The sequence below is a fragment of the Macaca mulatta genome, chromosome 12 (genome assembly GCF_049350105.2).
Source record: "Macaca mulatta isolate MMU2019108-1 chromosome 12, T2T-MMU8v2.0, whole genome shotgun sequence".
In the NCBI taxonomy this organism is placed as follows: Eukaryota; Metazoa; Chordata; class Mammalia; order Primates; family Cercopithecidae; genus Macaca; species Macaca mulatta.
The window spans coordinates 133,288,374-133,306,169 of NC_133417.1; the positions used below are offsets into that span (position 1 = coordinate 133,288,374).

Genomic DNA, 17,796 nt, shown 5'->3' on the forward strand with positions numbered 1-17,796 from the left:
TCACAAAGTATCTGTGATCCCCCAAATGGAGAGTAACTGCTGTTGTAGAGTAAGTAGAAGTTGGCTTAATTTTCTTTCCACTGAGTTTAGACACACTACACTAAACTGAAACTTACCCGGTATTTTCCGAGTACCTGTTGTATGCAAATTATGCAAGGAGGTGCAAACATGAATCAGACAATTGCCCTGGGGAGAAGGGCACACTATACTATCAGTCAGTCAACCTCACCAGAGTCCAAGTGATTCACATGGAGTTGATTCACCTCCGGCTCCAGAGGTGATCATGTGACTCAAGGCTGGCCAATCCGAACGATGCATTCCTTGGGTCATAGTGATTGGTTCAGAGATGGGCATGTGACATTTGAGAGCCAATAGGATGCAATGAGGCTTTTGCTGAAAACCACCTGGAAATGACGTTCCGTTCACACTTTCCTGACTTGAACCCAAAGGGATATTGCTTCCTTGTGGGAGGAGCTTGTCTGATAATGGGGTCAATGGAGAGAAAACAGGAAAGAGGCCACAAGAGAAAAATCCATGTCTTGATGACATTGTTTTTAAGTCTCTAATCTACTCCTGAATTTTTCTGGTTACATGAAACCATATGTTCTCTTTTTGTTTAAGCTAATTTTCTGCCATGTTTAATTAAGAATCTAACTGGGATTAATCAGGGTCTAGTAAGTTAAACTCAAGGTCAAGTCCAATTAATGTCAATACCAATTTTCATAGAGATATTGAAAGAAAGCCAGAATTTCTCGGTAATACCTATACTTGCCAAAGCTAGGAAAATTGTTCTATAATGCAGAGGCAGCTTTTAAAAAGTATGCGAATTCTAAAAAGAAAATGGGAATAAAGTCTTCGCTTTCAATGACATAATGTACAATTTATTGACAAGCCACAAATTACCTAGGATTCATGTAAAATTTATAGGATACAAACCTTGTTAGTAGCTACAAAGTCAGGGAGATCTGATTACCTGGAAATAAAGCCTTCTCGTTTATTAATTGATTTATCACACTGTATTATGTTTCTTGAAATTTGGACACTTTGGGGCTTTTTGATATTTTGAAGAGTTGAAGAATAAAAGAAGACTTTAAAAATGGACAGCGAAATTAAAACCCAAGGAAGAACAATTTGTGGAAAACAAATGCTCATCATTTTAATCTGGAGCTGTTACATATCACTGTAACATACTTTATGTGCATTTTTCTTATAAATTAATTAAACAATTTTACTTACATGTCTTTAAATAAATAATGTTATAGTGATTTATATAGTAGGAGTGCACATGAGTGCACTGAATGATAATAGTAGTGCTTTAGTTACTGCTTTATTTTTAATAACATTTGTTTTGGAGGAGGGATATTTTATTCGTTGGGCCCAAGACACTCTCTTTCCATCCCTGAAGCTGCCATTCTGGATTTACTAGCTTGGCTAGTTTGGTACCTCCTAAGGAATACATAACATCTGAAAGATGATACTGTGGGATTCTGAAATAGAATTTTGGTACTGCTCCTAAAAGAGAAGACAGTTCCGTTTTCGTTTTTCCAGTAGATTTGTGGAAAACCAAGCTAAGTAACCAATGCCTACTCAATCTGTTCTAGTTCAAATACAACTTAGGAATTTGAGAAGACAATAGAAATTAGGAGTTGATGTAATAAAAGCTCTGTCAAACTCTAAGTGGTGGTATTTAAGAGAAATATAAATGCAGACTTTTCTCAAATATAAAGACACTTTGATTCCTATGTTACAGAAGCTTATGTGTAGCGTTTATTTGGGGGTTACGCTGATCTGTGCTGAGCTAACTATAGATTTAAGTGAATGGCTTATCAAGAACTTACGTCTTACCTGTGAAACTTCAAAATCTGCCTGGAGATTTCCAGAGGCTAATCCACTTAGGACAACAATTTCATTTTCTTTTGGTTGTTGGACATTCATGGAACTGATAAGTTTTGGAAGATCTGGTGAAACATTGACCAGTTTCTGTAAAGCAAGAATCTTTATTAGTTTAGCTGATTTCTTTTCACCATATACTACTCACAAACTATTTTACCTTCGGAAATAATACTCACAACTGCTCATACTATAGATTGCTTAATCTACTAAGATTCTTACCAGAAGAAATTTTATAAAGTGGAAGCATGCAAGTTTAGATTGAAAGAGAAAATATAAGCTTTAAACTCTTTAGTTCTAAATTTTACGAAACTAAACATTTTACAAAGTAAACATAAAGTAAACATTATATGATAGTAATTACTATCCTACCACAGGTATAAACAGTAACTTGGAAAAATTTTCCCTTTAAAGACCTTGCATAAAAGTTTGTTTTTTTTTTTTTAAACTAATAATCTTCTGATATGGCTTGACTCTGTTACCCCATCCAAATCTCATCTTGTAAATGCTATAATTCCCACGTGTTGTGGGAGGGACCTGGTGGGAGATGATTGAATCATGGGGACGAGTCTCTCCCACGGTGTTCTCGTGATAGTGAACAGGTCTCATGAGATCTGATGGTTTTAAAAAGCAGGATTGTTTTCTGCACAAGCTCTCTCTTTGCCTGCTGCCTTCCACATAAGATGTGACTTGCTCCTCCTTGCCTTCCACCATGACTGTGAGACCTCCCCAGCCATGTTGAACTGTAAGTTCAATAAACCTCTTTCTTATGAGTCCAATAAACCTCTTATGTAAATTGCCCAGTATCGGGTATGTGTTTATCAGCAGCGTGAAATGGACTAATACATCTCCTGTTCTAATTTTCAATAATAATAATAATAAAATTATGACTAGCATTGATTTTACTCTATGTACTAAGCACTATGCTAGAGCCTCTATATATGTTAAATCTGACTACATTTAATCTTCACAACAATCCTATATGGATTAGGTACCATTATTCCTTTCATGTTATACACAAGCAGCCTCAGGCCCAGAGATGAGTAACTAGCTCAGTTCATGTAGCTACATCAGTGCCAAGGTATGCTCTTAGCCATAACAGACGATTATTTCAAATCACACACATAAACTCTTCAAACACGCTACTCTTAGATGCCAACTTGCTTTGGCCCTCCCTGCTGTCTGATGGACTCTGCACCATAATTCTATCAAATAAAATTATGTGTGCAATTTCTTTTGAAAATCCCATAGTACTATACAGATGATGATATTTGGGGCTTGGTGAAAATGTGTAATAAATTAGCGGTGTGGGAAACTGGGTTTGAGAAGCTTGAAGTACAGCATTGTCAATATGGGAATAACTGTCAATAACCGAGTAATTGCAGGTCTACTGTTCGGTGAAAATCAAGTGGCAAATCGTGTGCTGTTATACATTAAACAGTATTACACCAAATGGTAAATTCAAACCATTGTCAGCTTTTGGCATGGAATGGCAACCTTATTATAGCACTAATTATTCCCATTGTATCAGCAGGCTCTAGTTCCAGAGGACTGAATAGATCTTCAAGTCTTTCCATACTGTCAAGCATTTACATCACGGCCCTCATGGCCTTGGATGTGCTTGGGGAATTTAGCTGCAACAGGATGCAAAACATTCAAGCCACGGGTACAGATAGAGCATGTGATGAAAGCAGCAGGAATAAGCAAATCTGAGAGACAGAGGGGAGGGTTGGCTGGTATCAGCAGGTTTTGGAAAAGTCTTGGAAAAATCATCTACAAATAGCCATTTTAAGACACTGATGGGCAAGAGGTTGTGTGCCTGCTTGGACAGTTCTGCCTACATGGGAAAGCAAGTTTCACAAATGTAAAAAGGGCAAACTGTAGAGGGTAAGTGCTAGGGAAAGGGTCGGGGAAATGGACTGTAAAGAAACTATCTAACCAAAGAGTCTCCTACAAAATGAGCATTATTTACAGATGAAATCAAGTTGAATAGTCCTTGTAATCACCTCCTGGACAGCTTGAGTTTCAAATGTTACCTGTTGCAGGTGCTCTGTGCTGCATTCATCCTTGTTCACATCAAGATTCACAAAGCAGACCTGGGAAAGAGGGCAAAAATAGTACATTAAAGTCAAAACCTGACTGTCTTTTTAGAAGAAAGCAAGCCGGAATCAGCTGGGGCAAATGCTTTGGGAATCTTCCACATCTTAGACAGTTTGGCATAGAAATAGTCATTTCAGGGTGGGTGTGGTGGCTTATGCCTGTAATCCCAGCACTTTAGGAGGCCGAGGCGGGCAGATCACAAGGTCAAGAGATCAAGACTATCCTAGCCAACATGGTGAAACACTGTCTCTACTAAAAATACAAAAATTAGCCGGGTGTGGTGGCACATGCCTGTAGTCCCAGCTATTCGGGAGGCTGAGGCAGGAGAATTGCTTGAACCCGGGAGGTGGAGGTTGCAGTGAACCAAGATCGTGCCCACTCCAGCCTGGTGACAGAGTGAGACTGCATCTCAAAAAAAAAAAAAAAAAAAGAAAAAAGAAAAAAAGAAATAGTCATTTCACTTTTGAGCCTCTAAATAGCTCTCCAACACCCTACTCAGCTTCCCACTGGTTACAACAAATGCTCTCTTCCTTTTATGGCCCAACATACTGAAAAAGTCTGTTTGTATTAGAGCGAATAGAACAGTCACAACAAAATCTTCAAGTTTACAAGGTGTTATCAATTCTCATGAAATAGGAAAAATAACTTTTCATGCTCTAAGGCTGTTTGTAATTGCAATAAATACTTTTCTCTGTTTTCTCCTTTCCACTTCTCATTTTTGCTCCTTTTCTCCACCCACTTTTAATATAGTGCATAATAAGCCAGGACTCCTCTTTGCCACATTGTTTTAGTTCATTTTACTTTATTTTACCTTGTTATACAATTTGCCACTTTGCTAGCCATCTTGGATAAACGTCTGAATGGGTTAGTCTAAAAACAATAGCCATAATATTAAACAATAAATCTGAACAACAATGAAACATTGTTATAAAGTCATATGCTGCATAATGAACAATATTTTGGTCAAGAACTGATCACGTATACAACAGTGGTCCTTTAAGAGCATAATACTGTATTTTTACTGTTTTTACCTTTTCTATGTTTACATATGTTTAGATATACAAATATTTAATGATTGTGTTTCAGTTGCCTGTGGTATTTAGGACACAAACATGCTGTCCAGGTTTATAGCCTAGGAGTAATAGGTTATACCATATAACCTAGGGGTACAGTAGGCTATGCCTTCTAGACTTGTGTAAGTACAGTCTATGATGTTCAAACAGTGACAAAATCACCTAATGATGCATTTCTCATAACATGTCCCTAAGAGTAAGTGACTCATGCCTGTAATTTAAATCCCAAACATATCACATAGTTAGAAAGCTACTATGAGCATTCAGATGGGGTTGGAGAAAAGAAAGTTAAAGTTTTCAAAGAGGTTAGCTATGTGTTTGAAAGATAAAAAGACTTTTGTTGGATAGGGAATGGGTGGGGACCATCACTAGTGGGCTGGACAGACAGCATGATTAATACTTTGAGATGAGAAGGTGTAACATGCTGTCAAGCCACAGAGAATAAGAGAATCTGATTGCAGGCAGGCCTAGAGGAAGGGAAGTGTCGGTAATTAGGTCTAGTTAGGTTTGTGCTACATGAGAAGATGCAAATGAAGTTCTTTAATACTTTGCTAAAAATCATCCAAAGGTTTTTGTTTCTAACAAGTTGGTTTGATGATACAAAACTGAGAACATTAATTGCCTGGAATTTAGTTAGACATTTGAACTTTCAGATGCCTGCAAATATATGGGAATTTCTGATCTTAGTTACTTTTTGGGGTCATGGTTTCTTAGTCCATCTTTTTTCTTTTTGAGATTAAAAAAATAATGGAAAGGTTTTGAGAATGATCTTAAAAACTGAAACAGAAGTATAAAGATCACGTCTGCTTTAGTCCCAAAGAATAAGAGATTGCTTCAAGTTTCATGGGCTCACGAGATCCTTGAAGTGTAACCCTCGGGTGCACCATCTACCTGTTAAGAATAACTTGTGTTGTGGGAAGTCAGGGACCCCAAATGTTCCTGATAACTTGATGGGCATTAGGGAGAAGAAAGGGCATAAAAGGACCCACACTCTCATCAGAAGTTCTTTTTACTCTGGGTTAATAAGATGGAAAAACAGGAAGAAATCGGCACGAGTCCCTTTGCAGACAGAGCAAATGGAAGCATAAATAGAAGATGGAGCTCAGAAGCAGTTCATGATCTAGGGAAGTTTGAGAATATTCATATAATAATTGAAACTTTGCCCTTGGAAAACTAGTTCAATATCCATCAGTGCTTGGGGACTTTTAATAACATGCAACTGGGACTGGAGGTATTGAATTGATGAGAAGATTTTCCATTCACCTTAAAGAAAGGCCCATTACCTTGCCCCTGGGCATGACAAAGCTTTTATTATCCTGCATCACAGTGGGAGAGGGCAAAGCAGAGACCAGAAAGCAAAGAAAGGCATTTATAGTAACAATTTGTCTGCCCTCCAATATTTTCTTTAGTTCTCTGAGGATGAACTCTCTTTTCACCCATTCTAGGCTACTAAATGAAACTCTGCCTACACCTGAAGGACACTCTCCACATTTGCTAGCTGAACCAAGATAAAAACAAAGCAAGACACAAACCAACTTCTTGCTTATACTTCTTATGCACATCTTTCAATATCTTGGTAGTAGAGGATGATCCAGGCTTCTTAGGGCCTGATATGCATGCAATGTGAGGCCTTCTTTAAGAAATGGAATAACGGTCGATCGTGGTGGCTCACGCCTGTAATTCCAGCACTTTGGGAGGCCAAGGCGGGTGGATCATGAGGTCAAGAGATCGAGACTATCCTGGTCAACATGGTGAAACCCCATCTCTACTAATAATATAAAAATTAGCCAGGCTTGGTGGCGTGCGCCTGTAATCCCAGCTACTCCGTAGGCTGAGGCAGTAGAATCGCTTGAAGCTGGGAGGCAGAGGTTGCAGTGAGCCAAGATCATGCCACTGCACTCCAGCCTGGCAACAGAGCAAGACTCTGTCTCAAAAAAAAAAAAAAGAAAAAAAAAGAAAAGGAATATTCTAAATTAGGTGTGAGAGTGAATATTTACTTATTTAGCAGGAAGAAAGGAATCACAAGAAAGCTAGAACTTAAAAGGGCTGGCAAATACTAAGACATAAAAACTGCCAGAAATATGATATCTAATCGACTGCCCAATGCACCTCCATAATACTTTTTTTTTTTTTTTTTTTTACATTTTTGACTAAATACTCTTCGGTCACTTCTTCATGTGAAAGCAATATTGAAATATTGTCTTCTCTAGAGAAACTAGAAAAATAAGCTAGTTTTCCTCTAATATGGTTGACTGATTTTTTTAACTTCCAACTTTTTATTGAAAATATGTTTTTCAGCTTATTGTCAAATTCAGTGGGAAACTACTATATAGTTTCTTTCATATATGAGTTGTTATAGGCATACTCACTCTTTGTAGTACCTTTACAGTTTCATACTCTAAAGACATAATTTGGATTGATTCTCTTTTGTGTGATTTCCATGAAAACAATGAATCATGCATTTCTGATTTTCAATGCTGTGCTATCAAATGAATGCCCACCAAGAGGAAATTGCTGCTTGACTAGGCCTCAACGAGGACCCAGTTTTGTACTTCAGTTTTCCATGTCTGATGACTGGAAGAATTTTACACAGAGTAGCTTCTGGCATGTAAACCTTGTTTTCTCTCACTGCCTACATAGTTTTGGTATTGGAAACTGTAGGACATGCTCACACTATCCCTGACCTGGCACATTCATGTTGCAGTGTCTGGCTGGGTTACCACTCTTGATGGTAGAAGCATTCCTGGAAGTCATTGCTATATGTGGATGGCTAGCAATCACTTAACTGTATATGAAAGTGGTACCAAGCCACATAAATATATCTCATGTAAACACAACCCCCTCAATTTCCCTTAAGCCAGAGCCCAATATCACCTGTGGTCACTCCAGTGACTCTCAGTATGGGGGGAGGTAAGAGGTAGTAGGAGTCGAAATGGAAAGAGATAATCAAAATTAAAATATCTTACTTTGAATATTTTACAAAAACGCATAGCCATGTGAATACATTGACAGGCCCTGTTCCAAGGGCCTTGAAACTGGGGCCTATGCATATTAACAGCCCTGAAACCTAAAGTTTGATAGTTTTATAGTAAATCCACTTCTTGATGAAATGGACCATGTGACTGGATTGCTCTTAGCAAGTTTTCAATCTCTATAAACTGGGGCTATTAATTGAGATTTAAGCAACCACTAATGCTGAAGTCCAAGGAGAATATAGAACCAGGCTCTGTCTAGGAGAGCTAGGGAATGGTGAGCCTGGATTAGGAGGCTTTGATGAGGAGACTGAATGTTTGATGAGGAGATCGAATGTCTCCAAAGTGCATGGTGTCTATCCTGGGTGCTGAGAAGACAAACAATACAAGGCATTATTCTTGCTCTTGGGAGTTATGGTCTCTCTGAAGGCAGGACATGTCCTTAAAGTGACAGAAACATCATGGGCCATGTGTGCTGGAGAAGGGAGTTGGGAGAACTGGGTCAATCATGAACACGTTTACAGTGTTATTACAGGAGGAAACTTTTGGTAGTGGGAAACTGAAATAAAGTTTTTTATTTATTTTGTTTTTTGCAGGAGCAGTTAGGATGAATGTTATGTGAGACTACAATGATAAAGCCTGGAAGATTCTCCATTACGGTTCCATAAGCTGGAGAGAATCCTGTCGGTGCGGAGGCTAGGGTTGCATGCTGGAGCCACCAGCCGATGGAGAATAAGGCATAAGTACTGTGATGCTTTTGCATTATCTGTAAAATGCCTGCATGAGCAAATCCAAATATGCCACATGACTCAGGAAAGGAGTTTTTTAAGTATGTATTTTTACATAATTATTCTTTTTTCTTGAACATAGAAGTGGTTGATTTTCCTGCAGCCTTCACAACCTGTTAGTTCATGAGGGCAGGCCCTGTCCATTACTGGATGCCCAGCATGGTGCCAAGCATCTGGCAGATGCTCAATAAATTCTTGTTGGTGAGTGCAGGTGACAGGTGTACAAGAAAGGGACATTTGTAATAATCATTTCCCTTATTTATAGAATGAATTCCAGTGTAGTCAATAAACAATTTTCTTCCCATAAAGGTACAGGGAATACGTAGAGAAGCTACAGAAGAATTAAATGAGCTAATCACCCAGCTATTGGCTCTTATTTCCAGTACTCAGATTGGCTTCTTTTTCTCACAAAGAAGGATTTGCTAAAAAATAGAAAAAGACAAAATGTTGAGAATCATAAGTGTAATAAAGCCACATAAAAGGTGCTAACGTTTTTCTTGGAATCGCAGCTCCTTCCTCTTCACATAAAATACATTTCTTTTGTGTATTTGTGCACGTGTCCTTACTGAGACCATCTGCAGACATACTCAGCTGAAGCAGATGGAAACACGCATCATCCCAAAAGCATACAAGCAGTTCTTCTCTTGCTTCCTTAACAGAGCTAATCTTGTGGTTGTACTCTATGTTTTACACTCAAATGCTGCTCTTCTATCATTATTATGGTTTTTAAAGAAGACATTGCAGGAATAAATATCACTGAGAAGATGACACCACCTTATGATTTTGACTTTTATATAATCTAATAAAATATTCCTCAAAACTACTTATATGTAATAAAAATTTGAATGTCTATAGGAAATATACTTTATTTTTTAGTATCATGGGTTATTAGCCAAGTAATCTCAGTGATTACTCTTATTTATGACTCTCTTTTCATAAATGAAGCTCCATGTAGGCATTTATAACACTCAAATTTTATTGTGAAATTTTGTTAACTGGTGATATAAAATATATCTTTGTGAAAAACTGATGTGAGGAAGAGGCTGACGTGAAAATCTAGTATTCAATACAAAACAAGTAATTTTTAAGTGGATTGTAATTCACAGAAACTTTTTTGAGGCAACTGTATTCCCTAAATAGTTTTATTTGACACAAATAAAGTCAGATGAAATCACTGCTTTTATATCAGATAAAAATGAGTTTGACTTTTTGAATTGAAAACACATAGAAATAACTGATGATGACAATTGTCGGGATCAAAACCATATCATAAGTGCAGTTTTATGTTTTCATGTATTAATTTTAGTCAACATTTTAGACTATTCTGATAGTGAAATGCAATCATTAAGAGATGTCATTGTATTCTGCGTCCACTAGGGGCAAATCACTGTGCCAGAGGTCAGAGGACACCAGGGTTTTAGGCTAGGAGGTGAGTCCTTTGATTTCCTCTGCTTGAATTTTTTTCATTTTTCCTAAAGTTAGCTAACATCTATTAATAAAACCTCTACTCATGTGACAAAGGGCTAATATCCAGAACCTACAAAGAACTCAAACAAATTTACAAGAAAGAAACAAACAACCCCATCAAAAAGTGGGCAAAGGATATGAACAGACATTTCTCAAAAGAAGACATTCATACAGCCAACAGACACATGAAAAAATGCTCATCATCGCTGGCCATCAGAGAAATGCAAATCAAAACCACAATGAGATACCATCTCACACCAGTTAGAATGACAATCATTAAAAAGTCAGGAAACAACAGGTGCTGGAAAGGATGTGGAGACATAGGAACACTTTTACACTGTTGGTGGGATTGTAAACTAGTTCAACCATTATGGAAAACAGTATGGCGATTCCTCAAGGATCTAGAACTAGATGTACCATATGACCCAGCCATCCCATTACTGGGTATATACCCAAAGGATTGTAAATCATGCTGCTATAAAGACACATGCACACGTATGTTTATTGCGGCACTATTCACAATAGCAAAGACTTGGAATCAACCCAAATGTCCATCAGTGACAGACTGGATTAAGAAAATGTGGCACATATACACCATGGAATACTATGCAGCCATAAAAAAGGATGAGTTTGTGTCCTTTGTAGGGACATGGATGCAGCTGGAAACCATCATTCTTAGCAAACTATCACAAGAACAGAAAACCAAACACCGCATGTTCTCACTCATAGGTGGGAACTGAACAATGAGATCACTTGGACTCGGGAAGGGGAACATCACACACCGGGGCCTATCATGGGGAGGGGGGAGGGGGGAGGAATTGCATTGGGAGTTATACCTGATGTAAATGACGAGTTGATGGGTGCAGCACAGCAACATGGCACAAGTATACATATGTAACAAACCTGCACATTATGCACATGTACCCTAGAACTTAAAGTATAATAACAAAAAATAAAAAAAAAAGAAAACCTTTTCAGAAAATATTAACCCACAGCATGATGTCAAATTGCCTTAAAATCTAGATATTTGAATGTTGAATATGACCAAATATATACTTACAGTTTTTCTTAGAAGAAAAGCAATTCCTTCTTTTAAGCAGCTTCTAACAATGCAGCCATCTGGCCATGTGGGATATGACAGCATCTCTTAATTTGATGGCATCAAAATGCTGATTCACAAAGCATCCAAAGAAAACATTGCCTCCTTTCTTTTTCTAACCAAAAGGCTTCTGCTAGATTCAGGACCCTGGACCAAAATTACCTTATAAAGAATATGACATTTTTTCTGCCTAGGACTGTAGGCAAGTTTTTCATCAATGGTATTATGCCACCATGCTGTGGCCATTCTGGAATACATTTGACTGTTTGGGAAAATACTGCATTTATATCCAGTCATTGCTTTGAAGTGATTGCAACAATTACACGAAATGAAATATAAAGTTTTATTGACATTTAAGACTGTCCAGCTTCTCTCCTTTTTTTTATTGTCAACATTAAAAATAATTTTGAATTGCAATTCTGGGGGAAGCTCCTCGAACAGTTTGTGATAAGAGATACAGTAAAAGGAGCACAAATACCTAAAATACTAGAGGTCTTTTAACGAAACATACCTGAAGTCAATTTTATTGATAGCTTAAAAAATAAAATTAAAAAATAAGTATACACTCAAGATAATTAGCTATTTTGCCATAAAAATGTAGTGTTTATTGTCTTAGACCTTTCATTTGAATCAAGAGGATACACTTACATGTAATGTCTGATGTACTTTTACTAGATATGTAACACGTTATATTTATTTTAGATTTCCATTTTAAAGATCTGTTACTAGCAAGTGTTTCCTTCTTGAAAGTAGGCCCTGAGTAATTATTTGGATCAGATGAAAACTAAAGAATCAGTAGAAAAATGTGTTTCTACACTTCACCTGCTTGGAAAAAGGTGCTCTGGGTTATATAAAAATAAAGTGGTAATAGAAAATTAGCATATTAAAAATACACAGTACTGTAAGATGTTTTCCTATATGATTTTTTAGGAATAGCTTTCTTGTGTTTTATCAGCCACTGGCAGTTTCTCTAGTGTGGCTATTCTCTGTTTTCCATCAATCAGCAATTTTTTGTGGAATTCCACTACATGCCAACACTACACTCTAAGTTTAAGGCAGATATTCTAAGCACTAATTTCTTTTCTCGGGGATAATCATTTTTATTTCCAAGGGCCCTTAGGAAAGTTAAATCAGGATTCTCCAAGTATTTGTTTAGAAGACAGTTCTGGGCTGGGCACAGTGGCTCACACCTATAGACCCAGCACTTTTGGAGGCCAAGGCAGGTGGATCACATGAGTTCGGGAGTTCGGGAGTTCGAGGCCAGCCTGGCCAACATGGCGAAACCCTGTCTCTACTAAAAATACAAAAATTAGCCGGGCATAGTGGCGCATGCCCATAGTCCAGCTACTCAGCAGAACCCAGGAGGCGGAGGAGGTTGCAGTGAGCAGAGATAGTGTCACTGCACTCCAGCCTGGGTGACAGAGTGAGACTCTGTCTCAAAACAAAAGGAAGAAAACAGTTCTACATTCTCTGAAATCTTATGATCACTAGAGGGTATAACCTTGGCTTAGAGTAAGTGTATTACTCTATGTAATACAGTGCAGATTTGCTGAATGAATCTAGGTGGTAATGTGGAGCAGAGGACACTGGCCGTGGGAGGGGATGTGCAGATGCTGGCTCTGCTCTCAGCTCCCATGCTGTTGTGAGGAAAGGAGATGGGAGCCATGTCCTGTGGCTTGTGAATTGTCCGGTGAGTCTTAGAAACAGAGCAGCTAGTCATCTTCTACTAGTCGGCAGTCTTAAGGCTGAACCAGAACTATGAGGACTACTCTTATTTCCCGGAAAAGGGAGAAGAAAGTGAACGTGGAAATTAAAAGGACCCAAGTAGGAGAGAGCAGAAGAAAAAAACAAACAAACAAAAACAACAACAACAACAAACAAGCAATCGTGCAAACAAACAAACCACCAATGGAGCACCACAGGGACTGGCTTACTCCTGGAAGGAGCTGCATTTAGGTCTGAAGACCACCTGGCTCCGGGAGTAAGAACATTTAACCCACCTGCATGGCCCATCGGAATCATCTGGAAAGAGTTCTTACACCTGCATGTTCCTGGGCTCTGAACCACAGCTATTTCATCAAAATCTCTTGGGTTGGGGCCTGGGGATATTTACTCAATTCTTTATCAATTCTTACTATCATTATGTATTTATTTTTTAAAGACAATGGCTTTATTCAGATCTAATTTACATACCATATGACGTATCCATTTAAAGTGTGTGATTCAATAACTTTTAGTATATTCATCGTTTCTAAAAGAAGCTATATCCATTAGCAGTCATTCTCCATTTCCCCCAAATACCCTCTTCCCAGCCCTAGGCAACTATCAATCTACTTTATATTTCTATAGATGTGTTTGGTCTGGAAATTTAATATAAATAGAACAATATAATATGTAGTTTTTTGGTGACTGAGATCGACTATTTATAAAGAACAGCCATTTCTGAGAACATAAAACAATTAAAATTTGGCTCCTTGCCTGTAATTTTTTCTGCCACCCAAATTCTATTTACTTGGCATAAGTATTTATTTCTGTTTAATTACATAAACATTATCTACTGACCTAAGACATTAAATTGCCTTTTCTAAACCTTTATTACTTATATATAAGAACAGAATGTTATTTTGTTTTTCAGGGCTATGGAACATTTAATTAAGAAATGACTTCCCTCTTGTTCCCAGAGGCGTTTATGACTTAATGGATATAAATGGATGCCAGCATTATGGGTACTGCCTGCCATCATGTGTTATAATACCACGGAATGATTGCAAGGAATATGCAATAGATATCCAACGACATACATGAAATTACAAAAAGACTGCAATTTAAAACGGAAATATAGGCAGGTTAAAAATATCAAGCATTCTCTAGTCATTATTACTGATTCAATTTCAAATATGAATAATACTGAGAGAACTTATAGACCTGCAGACAACAGATCCTTTATTATTAGAGAAAAAGATGTTGGATCAGAATGAGCAAATGCCAGCTTTTATGTGCAGATCAAACACTTGAATCCAAGGCATAATTTCAATTTCTCAACACAATGTATGAAAGGATATATAGGTTAGTTCTATTTTAAACATTTAGAAGAGTTAATTGAGGATGCACTTTTTTGTTTTGTTTTGTTTGAGATGGAGTCTCGCTTTGTCGCCCAGGCTGGAGTGCAATGGCACGATCTCGGCTCACTGCAACTTCCACCTGCCAGGTTCAAGCAATTGTTGTGCCTCAGCCTCCTGAGTAGCTGGGACTCCAGGCATGTGCCACCATGCCTGGCTAATTTTTGCAGTTTCAGTAGAGACAAGGTTTCACCACGTTGGTCAGGCTAGTCCTGAACTCCTGACCTCAAGTGATCCACCCATCTTGGCCTCCCAAAGTGCTGGGATTACAGGTGTGAGCCACTGTGCCTGGCCGAGGATGTAGTTTTCATTAATGTTAAAAAGCTAATCAAATAATTGATGAAAGTCTTCCTCAGGTACAATGAGACAACCTAACTTTGACTATGGGGTAAGAAAAAATGCCATAGACATGATAAATTGAATATAAATATTGCATGCTTTACAATTTTGTAGAATTTTGTGTTTTAACTCTTCCACTAAACTTCCATTAAAGACTTTTTCACCTTTAAAGTAATAAAACATAATAACATCTAGTGGTTGCTTTCTCTCTCTTCTGAAAGTCATACACATTTGCGCAGAGAAAATACAAAAAAGAAAAGGTAGAAAGTCATGTTTGTAATCTGAAGGGCTCAATTATTTTAGAATAGATAAAAGACAATTTATATACTTAGAATCATGGAGAATAAGTGATAGTGAACTTAATTTTAAAATGCAAATAGTTTATCTAAACTAAACATCTAACTTTCCCCTCTCACATGTTTGACAACCAAACTACTAAATAACTCCAAACTTTACCTCTCCAAGAAGCCTCAGGTATAACTGAGCAAACACTTGGTGCATCTTTAATAATTAACTAATGCTGCAATCTCATTGGTATAGGTAAAATTTATTAAAAATCCCAACAACTCAATAGCAATTATTAAAGGCACAACTTGAGTGACTCTACATAGAGAAGCAGAAAAATGTTCAGAGGACTTAGTCCTAAAATATAGCTGCAAATGCAGGAAAAGTACTTCTTTTTTTAACAGAATTATCCGGATTGAATATCTACATTAATAAAAGACATCAAGTGGTTCTTAGTTTCACGGGTACTCTAAGAACCACTCTATTTGGCCCGCTCTAGGTTTGCATATGAAAACTTTAGCCCAAGGCATGTATCTGAATTACTATCCCTATAGATTGGACGCTTTAGAGACTCATTAACTTAAATCTTCTCACAGCCTGCCAAGTGCTGAGAGGTAACTTACTTTTCAAAAAAAATGACCATTAAATTCAAGCCTTTGAAAAATGGAATTCTGCCAACTATAGTTGACACATAATGAATAAATACATAGAAAAAACAATTAGAGAAAAACAAAGCAAAATACGAGAGGGAACATCTATTAGAGTGAGTAGGATAACCACTAGTCTTTCATATTTGTTTCCTTTGACAATGATGCTAATTAGTTATTAAAATAGAATCTGGAGGACATTATGCTAGATGAAATAAGCCAGGCACGGAAAGATAAGTATTGTATTGTCTCACTTATATGTGAAATCTAAAAAAGCCAAACTCACAGAAACAAAGAGTAGAATGGTGATTGCATGGGGCTGGGGGATGAGAAAAATGGGGAGAAATTGGTCAAAGGGTATAAACTTTCAGTTTTAAGATGAATCAGTTCTGAAAATCTAATGTACAGTATGGCGACTATACTTAATAGTACTGTATTGTTTACTTGAATTTTGATAAGAGAGCAGATTTTAATTGCCCTCACCACGCACACACACACAGACACGTGCACACACAAACAGATGGTAATTAGGGGTGGTGATGGCTGTGAAAATTAGATTGCAGTAGTCAGTACACAATGTATACACATGTCAAATTAAAATGTTGTATACTCTGAATACATATAATTTTTGTTTATTCATTAAATATTTCAAAATAAACTAAAATAAAAATCCATGTTTCAAAAGACTTTCTGCATGCTGAATACTACTGTTATTCTCTTTTGTGGTCTCTGTTGGTAAAAATGATGTATATCCTGATTTCTGTATTCTTTGTCTAATTTACTCCCTTGAACTTCACTTGTTTTAGGCAATGACTTTTAGAAAAATGGCCTTTATGATGTAAGCAGTAGCTTAAGTGAGCTCAGGCTGTTAAGTTGTGGCGAATAAATTTTGCACTTAAATTCCAGTTGTTAAACCAAGTATTAAAAATAAATAGGCGATTTGAAAAGCTTGCCAACACTTCATATTCTTTAATGCTACCAAAAATCACTGACAGCTACAGGATAGGGAGCTGGGTTTTTTATTTGTTTCTTTCATATTTCAATGTTTCTGACTTTATTCCCCGAAGCACCCATTAATCTGGCTTTAGTATATACAGAAACAACAACAACAAAAAGAACAAAGAAAAATTCTTTGTAATATCATTATATTTTCCTGTCTGAGACTTAGAATTCCAGGAGGCAATTGAAGGGTATGTGAACGATCTCTTCGTAGCCTTCAGAAAAGCCTCAAAAAGACCCCCTCCTTGGGCAAAGAGAGACAATACTATCTAGGCAAGGGCAGCTGAGCATTGAAGTTTATCCTTTTGTCATTCCCCAACCTCATCATGATTCCGCATCTACATCTAGTTAACACTTTCCCACTTGAAAGCAGAATAAAAGCATAAAAAATATTCTTGAGCTTCAAATAGCTCTTGCCAAATACATTTTGAAATTTCGCTATCAGTACATGAATGAGACAGCAAACAAAAGTGGAATAACTCTCCAAAATATAAGTGAGTATATGTAGGAAAATGTGTTTCTTGTATTTTTATTTCAGTGTAAAATCACAGAATATGAGAGCAAGAAGTGACTTAAAAAATTATGTGGTTTAGGCCGGGCGCAGTGGCTCATGCCTGTAATTTCAGCAGTTCGGGAGGCCAAGGTGGGCGGATCACTTGAGGTCAGGAGTTCGAGATCAGCCTGGCCAACATGGTGAAACCCTGTCTCTACTGAAAATACAAAAATTAGCTGGGCGTGGTGGCGGGTGCCTGTAATCCCAGCTGCTTGGGAGGCTGAGACACAGAATCACTTGAACCTGGGAGGCAGAGGTTGCAGGGAGCTGAGATTGTGCCATTGCACTCCAGCCTGGGCAACAAGAGCAAAACTCCATCTCAAATAAATAAATAGATAAAATAAATAAATAAATAAATAATAAATAAAATTATCTGGTTCAACTCTCTCATGTTATCTGTAAAGAAACTGAATTACAGATAAGTTAAGCAAAACATGCCAAGTCCCACAGCTACTTCATTCATTA

The 17,796-nt window shown here is 37.4% G+C and overlaps 1 protein-coding gene across 2 annotated transcripts in view; it reads right to left on the reverse strand.

Moving 5' to 3' along the window:
• SPHKAP (SPHK1 interactor, AKAP domain containing) overlaps positions 1–17,796 on the reverse strand; it is a 195,850-nt gene that overhangs the window by 35,815 nt on the left and 142,239 nt on the right. For both annotated transcript variants that reach the window (XM_001111626.5, XM_001111587.5), the window contains exons 4-5: positions 3,927–3,986; positions 1,846–1,980 (exon numbers count right to left, since the gene is read on the reverse strand). In XM_001111626.5, coding sequence (XP_001111626.4) covers positions 1,846–1,980; positions 3,927–3,986 — 195 coding nt within the window. The remainder of the gene's footprint in view (positions 1–1,845; positions 1,981–3,926; positions 3,987–17,796) is intronic.